We start from the raw sequence: 16,952 nt of genomic DNA on the forward strand, positions 1-16,952 counted from the left end.
ATTTGCTCATATCCCATAAACACCCTTCTAATTCAGCATTACTTACTTTAAGCTCATCTGTGAGTTTTTCCTTTCTGTCTTTCAGTTTATCAACAGCTTTCTCATCCCAGCGCCGAGCCTTGGCCTTCAGATCACTGGCACCTCCGGAGATTACACCAGACTTCTGGAATAACGTCCCGTCTAGAGCCACAGTCTAAACAATACATAAAACACATCTAGAATCAATAAACTACCAAATATTAACCAAATACAACAAACTTTTACATTTCCCACAAAAAGTGAGTAGTGCTTGTCTAAGCAATAATCGCCAATTCATGGGTGTTTTGGGATGCTAAGCCGTTCGCTGTTGTGTTACAGACCACAGTTGGCACACCTATGGACCATTTAATGCAAGGCTCTTCAACTGGCAGCACACGGGCCAAATCTGGCCCGCCAATCATCTTCATATGGCCCGAGGGCACCCCAACCTCCCTCCTCCTCTTTCCCTGGCAGTGCGGCTAAATTTGGTTAGATTCGTGGCCGCATTGGCGCCTGCAGTTGTACACGCACTGTTCGTACCATGCACGCTCATTCGACTGACCTGAGAAACATTTTCCGTGCAAATATTTCAGCAGTTATTATGTGTGTCCTGTATTTCTGTCGACTGAACCAGCAATACCAATCATTTGTGAATTAATCATTCTTTTGTGTCGATTCTTTCTTTTCCGTGAATTGGCCAAATGCGCTTGCATAACGATCTGAAACAATTTGGATTCGTTCGGAACATTCTGTCACTGAATCATCTGAAATTGTTTCTCAGTCAGTAACAACAAATACAGAACAAATAGCGCTGTTTTCAGGTGTTTCACTAGTTTACATTGAACTACACAGCATGGCCCAGTGGATAATGGAATGAAAACTTAAAAGAGCTGCATCCTGGATACCATTATTGAACAGCGTTGCGACATTCAGTGAGAAGCGTTTCAATTCGACACACACCTCTCGGTTATGAACCACAAATCACTCAGTGATTAAACTAGTTTTAAATCAGATGAAACATTCCCAACAAGACTGATGAAGAAAACAGGAGAAACGTGCCATGAATGAAGATAGAAGACTTTTAAATCCCAAAATCACCACCCACCTTACAAACATTTACCATGAATGAACTGTAGTAATTTACCATGGTTTGTGGAAATGTGAAATATTTTTATTGAATACTATGTTATAGCCATTAATATTGCAATATATTTATTAGGTGGGTAGGAGAATATATAATTTATTTCTTTGTGAAGGTGTAGTAATTTTTACCTGTGTTTGGATCACTTGACAGTGGCCATGTATGGTTTTACCTAAGTCTCACTGTGAGAATATTTTCATGTGAGAATATTTTCATTTAAGCCTAATAATAAATAAATAAATAAATAAATAAATAAATAAATAAAAAAACAATTCTTACCAATAAGATATCTTGAACGGTTTGGCCGTGGCGAGGCAACGAATTTATGGCGAGAAAAGGGAAACACAAAATGTGTTATAACGCAGTGTTCATTGTAGGAATCCGATCACATGGATCACTATTTTGAGTCAAAGTTATAGCGCCACCAACTGGTAGCAGGAAGTGTGTCACTTTTAAAATGCTTTGAGATCACGCACTTTTTTTTTTTTTTTTTTTTACCCGATTTGCTTCAAACTTCATCACAATAATGCCAAAACATGGCAGATGTAGACCTGTGAATGTATTTGTGATATCTTAAATATTATTGCCATGGCAACATGTCAAACTTTAATAATATTCTTGAGTGTTTTTGAGGCTCTTAACATGCTTCAAATTGCATGAAACTTGACACACACATCAATGTTGTCAACCAACAGACATAGACAAAGCCTTAGTATACATATTGTTCTCATTAAGCAGGACAACTTTCTAATTTACAGTCATTAACTCCGACCAACAGGAAGTCAGATATTTTGGTTTGAATGTGGATTTTTCACACACTCTCTCTCTCTGTCCTACCCCCCTACCCCCTCAGTCTCACTCTTTCTCTCTCTCTCTCTCTCTCTCTCTCTGTGTGTGAGATCATATGGGCACCAACTGCTGCAGTAAATGTGGTGTATTCAAATGACTTTGAAATAGTCCTTTTATGTTTAACCATTTTAAATGCCTATTGTCCGCCGTGCACAGTCGCCCTGAAGCCCCGGGCTTGGGCCCGCCATCGCTGCTTGCAGCTATATTTAGGGCCCAAGCCACTAAGGCGCAGGGCACTATTGTTTTTCTAAGGATTATTAGGGCCCAAGCCACTAATGGCGCAGGGCCCTCTTGATCCCCTAAGGATTATTATTATTTTTTTTTTTTTCCGTCATCCGGGGCTTTTTGGGGGCTTTAACATGCTCAAAAACTCTTGAAAACTGGCACACACATTGGAATCTGCGGCCATTAGGACGCCGCAGAGGCTGGGACCCGGGCGTGGCAGGGGGGCTCGACAGCGCCCCCTTGAACAAAGTCTGAAAACCTTGTCCATATATCAAACATGCTTGCACGTATTAGTATGAAACTCGGTACACATATAGACCTCATCGGGCCAAACAACTTTCGTGCTCTAAGTTATAGGCCACCCCAACAGGAAGTCAGCTATTACGAGTTGTTTGAAAAACGCATGCTCTGGAATTTGATATACTCCTCCTAGGCGATTAATCCGATCACCACCAAACTCGGTCAGCTTGAAGTCAAGACACTGATGATGCTAAATTGCCAGCGGATTTTTGATATCTTGAACAGTTTGGCCATGGCGAGGCAACTAATTTATGGCGAGAAAAGGGAAACAGGAAATGTGTTATAATGTCTGCATACATTGATTGATTTTGATCAAACGTCAGCTGTGTGTTCGTTGTACAAGGCTGATCACATGGATGTGACTATTGTGAGTCAAAGTTATAGCACCACCAACTGGCAGCAGGAAGTGTGTCACTTTCAACTTGCTTTGAGATCACCCTCTTATTTTTACCCGATTTGCTTCAAACTTTATCAGAATTATGTCAAAACATGGCAGACGTAGACCTTTCAAAAGAATTGTGATATCTCAAACATAGTTACCATGGCAACACATCAAACTTTAATATTCGTTTTGGAAGCTTTTGAGACTCTTAACATGCTTCAAATTGCATGAAACTCAATACACACATCAGAGATGTCAACCAGTAGACATGGGCAAAACCGTACAAACGGGCGGGGAGCTGGGCCTCTATAGCGCCACCTTTTAACCTACAGTCACCAAACTCGGTACACATATTGGTCTCATTAAGCCGGACAACTTCCTAATTTACAGTCATTAGCTCCGACCAACAGGAAGTTAGATATTTTGGTTTGAATGTGGATTTTTTGAATAAACAGGCTCTGAATTTTAAACTACTAGTTCTAGGGGGTTATTTGATTCAGACCAAATATTTTTTACCATGGTGCTAAGACATTGAAGATGTTAAATTGAGAACGGATAATAGATATCTCGAACGGTGTTGCCATGGTGATAGATTGAAGTAATAAAAAAGGGAAATGGAATGACTCATATTTTCTATAAAAAAACACTATACACAATTATAGAATAATACAAATGTTTGAAATAAACACTTTTTTTTCAATTCAAAAAGCATGAGAGTTAAAAATTGGCAGATTAAAGGAACACTCCACACTTTTTTTGAAAATAGGCTCATTTTCCAATTCCCCTAGAGTTAAACAGTTGAGTTTTACCGTTTCGAATCCATTCAGCCGATCTCCGGGTCTGGTGGTACCACTTTTAGCATAGCTTAGCATACTTCATTGAATTGGATTAGACTGTTAGCATCTCGTTAAAAAATGACCAAAGAGTTTCAATATTTTTCCTATTTAAAACTTGACTCTTCTGTAGTTACATCGTGTACTAAGACCGACGGAAAATGAAAAGTTGTGATTTTCTAGGCCGATATGGCTAGGAACTATACTCTCATTCCGGCGTAATAATCAAGGAACTTTGCTGCCGTACCATGGCTGCAGCAGGCGCAATGATATTACGCAGCGCCTGTGACCCCCTGCTTGCACAGGGAGTGTGCCTTGCAACCATGGAGACATTTGTGAGAGACGCTGCGTAATATCATTGCGCCTGCTGCAGCCATGGTACGGCAGCAAAGTTCCTTGATTATTACGCTGGAATGAGAGTATAGTTCCTAGTCATATCGGCCTAGAAAATCGCAACTTTTAATTTTCCTTCGGTCTTAGTACACGATGTAACTACAGTTTTAAATAGGAAAAATATTGAAACTCTTTGGTAATTTTTTAACGAGATGCTAACGGTCTAATCAGATTCAATGAACTATGCTAAGCTATGCTAAAAGTGGTACTGCCTGACCCGGAGATCGGCTGAATGGATTCGAAACGGTAAAACTCAACTGTTTAACTCTAGGGGAGTTGGAAAATGAGCCTATTTTCAAAAAAAGTGGAGTGTTCCTTTAATTATATCTGACTGAAAAATGGATAAATGTCATACATAGAGTAACAACTAGAGGGCAGCATATACCTATTTTTAAACAGGGTTGGATAAATCAAGCAATAGAGCAATAGTTTAGATACATGGAACAATGATTTCTTTTTTATTTTATACTGTATGTGCAGGTATATTTAAACATTTATCAAAGACTATGTGTCACAATTTAGATGTTTTTTTTTTTTTTTGTTTAAAATGATCTTCTCAGTTTGTCTGTCTCTCTCTCTGTCCTCCCCCTCGCTCCCTCAGTCTCACTCATTATCTGTGTGTGTGTGTGTGTGTGAGTTTTACACCCTTGATCAGTTCTTTAACCCTTTTCTTGCAGACTCACTGTCCTTCAGAGTTTAGTGCCAACCCTAATCAAACACACCTGAAGCAGCTAATCAAGCCAGTTTATTTGTAGGCCACTGACAATATAGTATTATATTATTAGTTTGATAATTAAGTTCATTAAAATATAAAAACACACTGCAAATGATAACTTCACACTCATTTAAAATTGAACTATGACACTATATCACTATTTGGACAGGACTACTTTTCTAAATGACACGAGTTACAATTCTTATTACCCGACAACTGTGATTTCATGTATTGATTCAGACAAGACTAGATTTTTTTTTTCTTTTTTACAAAGGAGAGTGTGTGTTTTGTAGACATGGGCGTTACAGAAGTTCATGTGCTGTGTTTGCGAGCATCACGTACGACACATATGTTTTTAAATTAATTATTTATTGATATAATTCTAATTTATTCAAAACCCATATTTACATAAATTTCACATGATTTTATAAAAGTGGCTGTTTATAAAAAAACTTGTATAAGTGATCAGAAAAATCTAGACACTCTTACCTGAGACAGATATTAAAATCATTTTTGCAAGTTCCGTGATTTGGCTATTTATTAATTTTATTATATTTTTATTTTTACATCAAATACCACCCACACTGAAATTAAATGAAAGCATGATTTTGGTGCATAAGATTGGTGCGCAAACAACAGCTCAGGGAGGTCAAAAAACACATGGAGAAGTGTTAGGGTAATATAACATCAGCAATCACAGAAATTCACATTACACTGGATTAGATTTCTCAGAGTACTGTTGAGTTTGCGCAAATAACAGTAGGTAGTTTGCTCTGGAATTTTTATAGTGGTTGCCTGAGAAAAACACAAACATGACAGATTAGGATGGTGGTTTGTGATCATAGAGGCACCAGCTGCTGCAGTAAATGTGGTCTGAATTTGACATAGACCTTTTATGTTTAACCGTTTTAAATGCCCATTGCCCACCGTGCACAGTTGCCCTGAAGCCACCGGGGTGGTGGTGCCACCGGGCTTGGGCCCGTCATCGCTGCTTGCATAAATATTTTTTAAATTTTTTTTTAATTTTTCAAACTTTCGGGGGCCTTAACGTGCTCAAAAACTCTTGAAAACTGGCACACATATTGGAATCTGCGGCCATTAGGACGCCGCAGAGGCCGGTACCCAGGCGTGGCAGGGGGGCTGGACAGCTCCCCCTTGAATGGGATCCAAAATCTTGGCCATAAATCAAACATGCTTGCATGTATTAGTATGAAACTCGGTACACGTATAGACCTCATCAGGCCGAACAACTTTCGTGCTCTAAGTTATACGCCAGCTCAACAGGAAGTCAGCTATTATGGGTTGTTTGAAAAACGCATGCTCTGGAGTTTGATATACTCCTCCTAGGCGATTAATCTGATCACCACCAAACTCGCTCAGCATGAAGTCAAGACATTGGTGATGTAAAATTGCCAGCGGATTTTTGATATCTCGAACGGTTTGGCCGTGGCGAGGCAACAAATTTATGGTGAGAAAAGGGAAAAAGGAAGTGCGTTATAACTTCTGCATACATTGATTGATTTTTATGAAACTTCAGCTGTGTGTTCGTTGTAGGAGTCCAATCACATGGATGTGACTATTGTGAGTCAAAGTTATAGTGCCACCAACTGGTAGCAGGAAGTGTGTCACTTTCAAAATGCTTTGAGATCACCCTCTTTTTTTTTTTTTTTTAACCGATTTGCTTCAAACTTCATCACAATAATGTCAAAACATGGCGGATGTAGACCTGTGAATGTATTTGTGATATCTTAAATATTGTTGCCATGGCAACATGTCAAACTTTAATAATATTCTTGAGTGTTTTTGAGGCTCTTAACATGCTTCAAATTGCATGAAACTCGACACACACATCAACATTGTCGACCAGTAGACATGGACAAAGCCTTAGAAAGGGGCGTGGTGGAGGGGCTCAGTAGCACCACCTTTTGACAAAAGTGGAAGGGGTTATTTTTACCTACAGTCACCAAACTCGGTACACATATTGTTCTCATTAAGCCAGACAACTTCCTAATTTATAGTCATTAGCTCCGACCAACAGGAAGTCAGATATTTTGGTTTGAATGTGGATTTTTCACACTCTCTCTCTGTCCTACCCCCCTCCCCCCTCAGTCTCACTCTTTCTCTCTCTCTGTCTGTGAGTGTGTGTGTGGGTCTCTGTCTGTGTCTGTGTCTAAGTGTGATCATATGAGCACCAACTGCTGCAGTAAATGTGGTGTATTCAAATTAATTCGAAATAGTCCTTTTATGTTTAACCATTTTAAATGCCTATTGCCCGCCATGCACAGTTGCTGTGAAGCCACCGGGGTGGCGGTGCCAACGGGCTTGGGCCCACCATCACTGCTTGCAGCTATATTTTTTTTTTGTACCTTGTGTCTGTATGGTCCCCCAAAGGCAATCCTGCGAGCATCCTCTACGTTCTCACAGACCAGGGCGTTTCCACAGGCGTACTGCAGGGCTTTCTTAATTTGTGGCGGCTCGTATCGAATTACATCAATCACCAATTTGGCACCACGCAGCTCACGTAGCTTCTCATCTGTGGGCTTGACCTGTTGAGAACATTATAATAGATGAATCAACATGCTAAAGCACAACACATTCAGTAAAATAAAATTTAGTGACATCACCTCCAGGTAGTCCAGGGGCAGGAAGGTCTCAGGTTCACCACGCTGCTCTTTTATGTACTGGATACAGTCACGACCTGTCTTCTCAGAGTCCACAATGATAGCATCCATGTTTTTGCCCAACACTTTAGTGACAGCGATCTGGAATTTCTTTTGTGTGGGCTGGCACAGGTCAATCAGTCTCCCATACTGGAGTAAGAGAGGATCATATGTGAGCATACAACTATATAAGACACATACACTGGATATAAAAAGTCTACACATTCCATTAAAATGGCTGCTTGTTGTGATATAAAAAAAAAAAAAAAAAAAAGTAACAAAGATAAATCCTATCAGAAAAATTACAGCCTATGCAATGCCAGTGGAAACCAAAGTGACATTTTAAAGGGTCATGAAAGCCCAAGAACACATTTTTTTGAGATATGTATAGGCTGCACATCATTGAAAACACTAAAGGTACTCATTAATTTTATTTAGAAGTTGAAATTAGTTATTTTTGCATTTTTCAGAGCAATTTCTGTCTTCCGGTTTGAAAGGCAAAGTCAGAGCAACGTCACAAAATCTGACGTCATCGTGTACTACCGGCAAGATCAGGAGTGCTGACTGGCTCCAGTATGGGCTGGTTGAAAAATGCTGACGTCAACAGTTTCTGCACTGATACAGTGGCGTGAATGTGATGACACGATTATTCTAATAGACAAAAGACTGATTTAGATCGAAAATTCAAAGAAAATTAGTCTTCATTCTTTCTGTGTTAACACTCTGGTGTCTGAGGATTTTTGGGGCCCTGGAGAAGTTTTGACATGCCCTGACATTTGTGCTTTTTTCAGTTGTTCATACGCATATTAATGGAAAAAGTGTCATTACACTGTATTCAGCACGAACTAGGCTAACATAATGTGTGAGCAACATGCATGTACATGTTTGTATTTTTGAAGGAATAACGTTTATGCATGGTTATTGAAAAAACAAAAAACTTAAGTCACTGAAATAAGTCCACAAAACTAATATTATATACGTGTTCACAGGACTTCTGGGTATTGGAGGTTGTAGACTAGAGTTTTTGCTTCAAAATGATGTAAAAATTATCCTGCCTACTTGTTCATATAAAACAATATATTGATTTATATTTTGTAAGACACTTTTTGTCAAGAAACACAGTATGCGTGGAGGCATGAATCTTCATGAATAATGCTGTGATTCACACCTGAGAAGACAAAGACCCACATAATGACCTGCATAATGACCCGCATAATGAGTAGGGATGCACCGATCCGATATTCAGATCGGGTATCGGCTCCGATACTGCCATTTTTGCCGGACGGGACCGATCCAAATCCGATACTGTGCGTGTACTATTCTGTGTTATTGTTAAGCTCCACAAAAGGCACAAAAACATTAAACAGCACCATAAAGTTTCTGTGCACTATATTCCAAGTGTTCTGAAGCCATTCCATAGTTTAATTTGAGGTACAGATAAATATTTAAGTCGTTAAATCAAAGTTCACGTAAATGCCTCCCTCCGCTGCGGCTGTCAGTCATTCTCCATTCAGCATTCAGACTGTGTCTCGCGTTCGGTTACGACAGTCAACACACTGAAACTCTCCAAGATGAATCAATGTTTCTATTATTATACTTAATCAAGATACCGGTAATACAATACGCATCAATATATCTTCACTTTGTGCTTTGAACTTTTCAATGCGGAGCGCTGCCGCTGCGCGATGTGACTCCATGGTGCTTCAAGCGCATCATTCTGCACACGGGATGCACATAAGCGCTTTGTGCCGCTCTGTATGGGAGCCGTTCATATTATAATACTTTTGCATAATGAAAGATTGTTAATAGCATTTTTTTTTGTTCTGTCCTATCTATCATATGTTGCTGCATCATTTTAATTTTTATATTTTAATTATAAGACATTTAATAGCTTCTGATTTCGTCCACATTTTCATGTTTATTCACAAACTTATAGGATAAACAAATAGGCCTAGGCTATGCATTTATTTATATTATGAAAAGAAAGTATTATGAAAAAAAAGTTAAAGTCTGCGTCACTTTTCAGTTTCATCTTTCATCTCAACACTTTTTGAGGATCGTGAGTGATCACGATCATCTCTTCCTCTTTACTACTTTACAGAAGGAAATAAACATGAATGAATATCAAAAAAAATATGTTGAAAGATACAGTAGCTTACCGAAATCTGTATCACGTCAGTTCAATCAGTGTTGTAAACAATGTCACGAATACCTCAGAAAAGCCATTCGTTGACCATAAGCTTATAGTCAGCAGCAAGAAAAATAAAACAAACTATTTAAAACAAAATGGATTAGAAACTTAATTATGTAAGCATAAGTATTATAATATAATATATAATAAAATGGACAAACTGGGTGTGTGTAATCAAACGCATCGTTTTCATTTTATTCTGGAGACTGAACTCGCGCTCTGCTGCCACACTGGAGCGCACTCACCACCAACTGGACAGGGGTGGGAATTACAGTTACAAGTTACATAATCTGTCAAAATGACGGACAGGCTGCAGATTTTTTCCATCACTGCTAAAAAAAAAAAAATTCCATCAATGACGGAAAATTTTTGGTTAACATGACCTTTGAGATTATATATTATATACACGCCACACTACCGCCGGTGACGCGGTTGTCATGCCGACCGTCACAGCCCTAAGTGAGGCATACAGTTTATTAGGTAATATAGCACTTTTCTTATTACTTGAATATCGGATTGGTATCGGCCGATACTGAATCCCAGGTATCGGAATCGGAAGCGAAAAAGGCGGATCGGTGCATCCCTAATAATGAGCCCTTTCAGTCAGGTAGGCTATGTGAAAAAACCCTCTGTGATCATGCTGATAACAGTATTAATGTCCACTCTTGACAAAAAAAACTCATGATTTTTGTGATCTCATGCATGCACGTATTATTGCACATGTGAAGAAAATTTTGTATAGGCCTATTATAGTTTAAATTACAGTACCAGTCAAAAGATTGGACGCATTACTATTATAATGTTTTTAAAAGAAGTCTCATGTCTCTAACCAAATAATGGTTTTCTATTTTAATATACTTTGTTAATGTGCAGTTGACAAACTATACATCATTAAAAAGATCTAAGACTCAAGCTTCACATTTTGACCTCTGTTTTACTCTTATAGTGACCGTAATTTGTTAATAGCCTATGCGTCAGGAGTTATGAATATGAAAAACGGAGTCGTTACCTTGACAAAACAACATCCATCAGGGCTTTTAGCTTAAAAGCATGCACATTTGGAGAAATATTGATGGATTCGCATATGATTGTCAATTTTCTATACAGAGGAGTAATATTCATTCAATATTTATTGTCATCACTATGAGCGCTGGATATTGTGTTTTCAATTCATACTTGCAGCCGGAGGGCGCTCTGTGCACATTTAGTCCACAAATGACTCGCATGTGAAGAACAGGCATACCATGTGACATTCCAGGAACTAACAGAGGCTTCCAGAGATCGCTACTCATGGCTATAACATGCAGATAGACACTTTTGAAGATAATAAATACACGATTGCGACAATGTATACATGTATTGCCTCAGAATTTGCATAGCGCTCGCTCCATGGGCATGGCCGCATTAGCGGATAATGAGCTGACTCACAGACGTCTGACATGTGTCTCTTTTCATTCAGATTACATAAACAGAAAATTTGTTTTCGATTTGACTTACACGATTTAAAACCTGACATTTCAACGTTTCCTTAAACATTAGTCTCATTTTTTGTGATTAGTATTCACTAAGTTACAGTTTATTTTCTGAGAACTATCAGATTGGACTTCGTTCAGAGGGAGACAACAGATCACGCATCATGTTAGTTTTCTTTATTCTGCAAAAAGCACAACATTTTGTTTTTACTCTGAGTGTACACAAATAAAAGATATTTCACAGATTAAAATGGTGTATAACTCTTAATTATATGTGCAAAATTAACGGAGTATTTTGAGTCTCTTTCATACTGATAAGAAAAAAGCAAGGTGGTATCACCGGCACGACCAGCCGACCCCTGAGTGTTAAACTATGTGTCGTTTATCATGAGACTGCAGTGCTCATAAACGTAATGAAAGTATTATTATTATTTTAAATATTCTTTTGCATTTCTCCCTTGTGCTAGGGAGTTTGTCATTTTTCTCTGTGCTCATATATTAATATTCATTATTCTGTATAATGAGTGTGTTGTAGGTCTGTGTTTCATTGGTTGTTCTCTCCCCTCTTCCCCCCCCTCTACACTCCCACTTTTCTAAAGCTTTACATGCCCATTTTCACAGAGTTTTTAAGCTTTGAGGTGTGAACAACCAGGCTAAAAGAGAGGGGGTTTTATGACCCTTTAAGAAAAAAAATACAAAAAAATAAATAAATAAATAAATTAAAATTGGGTATGTGGCTTTGTTCAGAATTAACTAATCAAACTCATGTGAAAAAGTACTAGAGGTGGACAGTAATGAAGTACATTCACTTGAGTACTGTACTTTTTGATTACTGTACTTGAGTTATTTTTTCTGGAAACTTGTGACTGTACTTCACTACATTTAAAAAGACAAATATCGTACTTTTCACTCCACTACATTTCTATTAAGGTCCTCGAGTTGAAAGTCGTTACTATGTAGCAGATTTGAAAATCAGAGTGGATAATTTTTTTTTCTTCTCTAAAACATGATTGGTTTTTTGCAGGTGACAGACAGCCTATCAACAATCAGGGTCATGTGTTGTTAATTTCAATGATTTCCCAGCATTTTTTGAACACTGATCAGTTGGTTAAATGGAAGATGACGGTTCCTCGGCGCAGTGTACACACCCATGGCCATACTTAAAAAGTATGTTCCAGTTTTCTGAAGAGGTCAAAGATACTTTTTGTTTTGAATGTTTGCCTAAAAAAATTGCCTAACACACAGGTAACGTTAGACAATGACATTAGTCAGCATGCAAAAATCATGAACTCAAATGTAAATGAGTTTAAGTAAGATAATCTCTTATAGATTTTGAAAAAGATTTGCGATCTCGATTCAAACACCCATGTGATCTTATTTTATTAATGACAACGATTCGCCTGCATCTTTTAAACCTTTGACAAAACCATACCGGAACAGTAGTTATTTCTGTGATACAAATATTCAAATTATCACAGAAGTACTGAGATAAAAGTTTAAAGTTAGGATATAAACACCGATGTCTATGACGGTGATCAAAAGAGAGCAAACCATCTTTTGAAAAGAACTTGGCGCTTCAAATAACGGTTAATTCTTACGGCAGTAGGTGGCGACAAGTGACTTAAATGTATTTGTCATTGAATCATTCATTTAAAAGTTTCATTCAAAAACACTGATTCATCCAGTAATAAAATATTTATTAATGAGTCACTGAATTTATTAAAAAACTATATATTAAAAAAAAAAAAAAAAAAAAAATTCACTGAAATTAATTACACATTTTTCCAGGAATAGTCCATCAATTAATATTTTGTCAGAACCTCTAGTAAATTACATGTTATTTAGTTTCGTTTTATATTCAGAACTGTGGGAGAATTGTGATCTCTATTTGAAAGTTTTGAAATTGTTAGTCATTTTATCCAGAATTGTGCAGCTCTAAGAGAACCTTCACCTTTCAGCATGACATTGATGTAGTCCATCAAAGTCTTAAGTGGAGTGCATTTTGGATCAAAGACAAAGGCTTTAGCAAAGAAAGATTAACTGTTTAGCAATGGCCAGCTGAAACCTGACCTGAATCCTGTAGAAAATCTGTTGGTGAACCTGAGAAGGTATAGATGGCCCTTGCAATTTAACAGATCTGGAACATTTTTGTAAAGAAGAGTGGGAAAATATTCCCAAGTCAAGAGTTGTGTCCCAAATGGCACACTATACACTTATGCACTACAAACCCGATCCAAAAAAGTTGGGACACTGTACAAATTGTGAATAAAAAAGGAATGCAATGATGTGGAAGTTTCAAATTTCAATATTTTATTCAGAATACAACATAGATGATATATCAAATGTTTAAACTGAGAAAATGTATCATTTTAAGGGAAAAATAAGTTGATTTTAAATTTCATGGCATCAACACATCTCAAAAAAGTTGGGACAAGGCCATGTTTATCACTGTGTGGCATCCCCTCTTCTTTTTATAACAGTCTGCAAATGTCTGGGGACTGAGTCGACAAGTTGCTCAAGTTTAGGAATAGGAATGTTGTCCCATTCTTGTCTAATACAGGCTTCTAGTTGCTCAGCTGTCTTAGGTCTTCTTTGTCACATCTTCCTCTTTATGATGCGCCAAATGTTTTCTACGGGTGAAAGATCTGGACTGCAGGCTGGCCATTTCAGTACCTGGATCCTTCTTCTACGCAGCCATGATGTTGTAATTGATGCAGTATGTGGTCTGGCATTGTCATGTTGGAAAATGCAAGTCGTCTCTTTCAGGGAAGACGTCTGGATGGGAGCATATGTTGTTCTAGAACTTGGATATACCTTTCAGCATTGATGGTGCCTTTCCAGATGTGTAAGCTGCCCATGCCACAAGCACTCATGCAACCCCATACCATCAGAGATGCAGGGTTCTGAACTGAGCGCTGATAACAACTTGGGTTGTCCTTGTCCTCTTTAGTCCAGGATGACATGGCGTCCCAGTTTTTCAAAAGTAACTTCAAATTTTGATTCGTCTGACCACAGAACAGTTTTCCACTTTGCCACAGTCCATTTTAAATGAGCCTTGGCCCAGAGAAAATGCCTGCGCTTCTGGATCATGTTTAGATATGGCTTCTTTTTTGAACTATAGAGTTTTAGCCGGCAACGGCGAATGGCACGGTGGATTGTGTTCACCGACAATGTTTTCTGGAAGTATCCTGATCCCATGTTGTGATTTCCATTACAGTAGCATTCCTGTATGTGATGCAGTGCCGTCTAAGGGCCCGAAGATCACGGGCATCCAGTATGGTTTTCCGGCCTTGACCCTTACGCACAGAGATTGTTCCAGATTCTCTGAATCTTTGGATGATATTATGCACTGTAGATGATGATAACTTCAAACTCTTTGCAGTTTTTCTCTGCGAAACTCCTTTCTGATATTGCTCCACTATTTTTCGCCGCAGCATTGGGGGAATTGGTGATCCTCTGCCCATCTTGACTTCTGAGAGACACTGCCACTCTGAGAGACTCTTTTTATACCCAATCATGTTGCCAATTGACCTAATAAGTTGCAAATTGGTCCTCCAGCTGTTCCTTATATGTACATTTAACTTTTCCGGCCTCATTGCTACCTGTCCCAACTTTCTTGGAATGTGTAACTCTCATGAAATCCAAAATGAGCCAATATTTGGCATGACATTTCAAAATGTCTCACTTTCAACATTTGATATGTTATCTATATTCTATTGTGAATAAAATATAAGTTTATGCGATTTGTAAATTATTGCATTCCTTTTTTATTCACAATTTGTACAGTGTCCCAACTTTTTTGGAATCGGGTTTGTATGTACTCATCCATGTAGTGTATGTTATCAAAGTCTAATAGCCCCTCCCCCTCCACTACGTAATTAAAGCTGTGACAGTTGAGTGCATAAAGTGTCCAATATTTCACACTTCATTCCCCCCCACAAATGGATAAATAAAATTAAATACCCTCCTTACGGACCATAAGGAAATGATTTTAATAGAACCACATGTTGATGAAAATAATATGAAAACAATGCAAGTGCTAGTTATTAAAAATAATGCATTAAACATTTTTAATATTACAATTAGTGATCGACCAATATTGATTTTTTTTTTTAGAACCAACACCAATAATGTGTGTTTATGTGCCCGATAACCGATATGCAGAGCCGATATTTATTTACTGTTATACTTCTGTTTTTGACACGATTACAACACCACTGAAACTGAACAAACCATTTTATTTATAACAATCACTCCCTCCTTGCATAAAAAAACAAAACAAATCTTATTTATACACCAATAAATAGAGGGGTCTGAAACTGCAAAAAAATAAAAAAGGGCACTGTTACTAAACTGTTTTTGTTGAAAATTAGTAGTCTTTCATGTTAATTTTAACAAAACATTGCATTTTATTACATTTCTCAACTGGTATGTTATATCAGAATTATTAATAATGTTTTTGTCGTTCTAGATTATGAAATACCTGCTGACAAAGCGCTGTTTATCTATTCTTTTACACAGAACTATACTCAAGCTGCGAACACTTCGCGTAGATAAATAATAAATTCCCATAGAGTTGTGTTTACTTGGATGTTTATTAGCGAATTAATTAGGGATGTCCCGATCAGGTTTTTTTGCCCTCGAGTCAGAGTCATTTGATTTTGAGAATCTACCGATACCGATCCGATAAAAACAAATATAAATATATTTGTTTTTATATTAGACTTTGTTTTTATATTATATAAATACTTTGCCGGCATTTAACCAATAGCGTCTCTGCAACAAAGTGATGTCATGCCGCACGCGTTGCTGTTTCTGTGTTGAGTCAAAAGGGTCTAAAGCCTCGTTTACACTACACGCGTGTGCGCCGCGTTACGGCTGCGACGCGGCTACCGGAGCTGATACGCGGCCACTCTAGTCAATGCTCGTGCTTACACCAGCCGCGCCGCTGTGCGTTTTCGAAGCAGCCCCAGAAGCAGCTCGCCGCGCCGCTTCGCTAAAGATAGGCGCCAAGCCTATTTTTGACGGACGCTGCGTCCAAGACGCACAGCTCAAATACAAAATAAAATCAAAATAATCACCCTGTGTAAACTCACGCTCATATTTCACATCACTAGGAGGCCAGAAACTGAAGACAAGAGATTCGAAGTTGAAAAACTTGATTTTTTTTGTTCTTGTCATCCATTGGACTTTTAAGTGTATAAACTTCGTCCGTAGGCTACAGCAAAATAAAGTATGGCATAGCAATAAACACAATTAAACCGGACAAAATATAACCATTTAGCCATTAAAAACACGAAAAGAATCAAGGAAAAAACATCAGACAGTCAAATCTCGTGGTCTCGCGAATTCAGCCGCTTCTGAAATGCTTCTGGTGTGAGTTGACACTGCGCAGAGGACAGAACAAAACCTTGCCGGAGCCGTAACGCGCCGCAGACGCGTGCAGTGTAAACGAGGTTTAACGCCTGTTTCACACTGCAAGCGTAAGCGGCGCGTGAGCAGGGCGTATTTTTTTCGGCATGCATTATTTTAGTTATTACACAGACTGCAGCATACCCAAATTAAACCAGAGTTTGCTGTCTTGTAAACATGTGCACACGGCAGATGATGTCATACACACAAAGCTTACCTCATTCATGTGCAGCAATGGATGACACGAGGCTTTTGTTTATTTATTTTATTTATTTATGTATTTACGTTTATATGAGAATGTTGTACACCTCCCCATGTTAACAAACTTTCAAGACTATCAAGTTTATAAATGACCAACTTA

The 16,952-nt window shown here is 38.2% G+C and overlaps 1 protein-coding gene across 1 annotated transcript in view; it reads right to left on the minus strand.

Annotated features, from left to right (window-relative positions):
• The window catches only part of smc1al (structural maintenance of chromosomes 1A, like), a 91,148-nt gene that overhangs the window by 43,723 nt on the left and 30,473 nt on the right, over positions 1-16,952 (minus strand). The window contains exons 11-13 of the mRNA XM_051880927.1: positions 7,481-7,666; positions 7,223-7,402; positions 47-193 (exon numbers count right to left, since the gene is read on the minus strand). Coding sequence (XP_051736887.1) covers positions 47-193; positions 7,223-7,402; positions 7,481-7,666 — 513 coding nt within the window. The remainder of the gene's footprint in view (positions 1-46; positions 194-7,222; positions 7,403-7,480; positions 7,667-16,952) is intronic.

Source organism: Ctenopharyngodon idella, chromosome 22 (assembly GCF_019924925.1).
Source record: "Ctenopharyngodon idella isolate HZGC_01 chromosome 22, HZGC01, whole genome shotgun sequence".
Taxonomy (NCBI): Eukaryota; Metazoa; Chordata; class Actinopteri; order Cypriniformes; family Xenocyprididae; genus Ctenopharyngodon; species Ctenopharyngodon idella.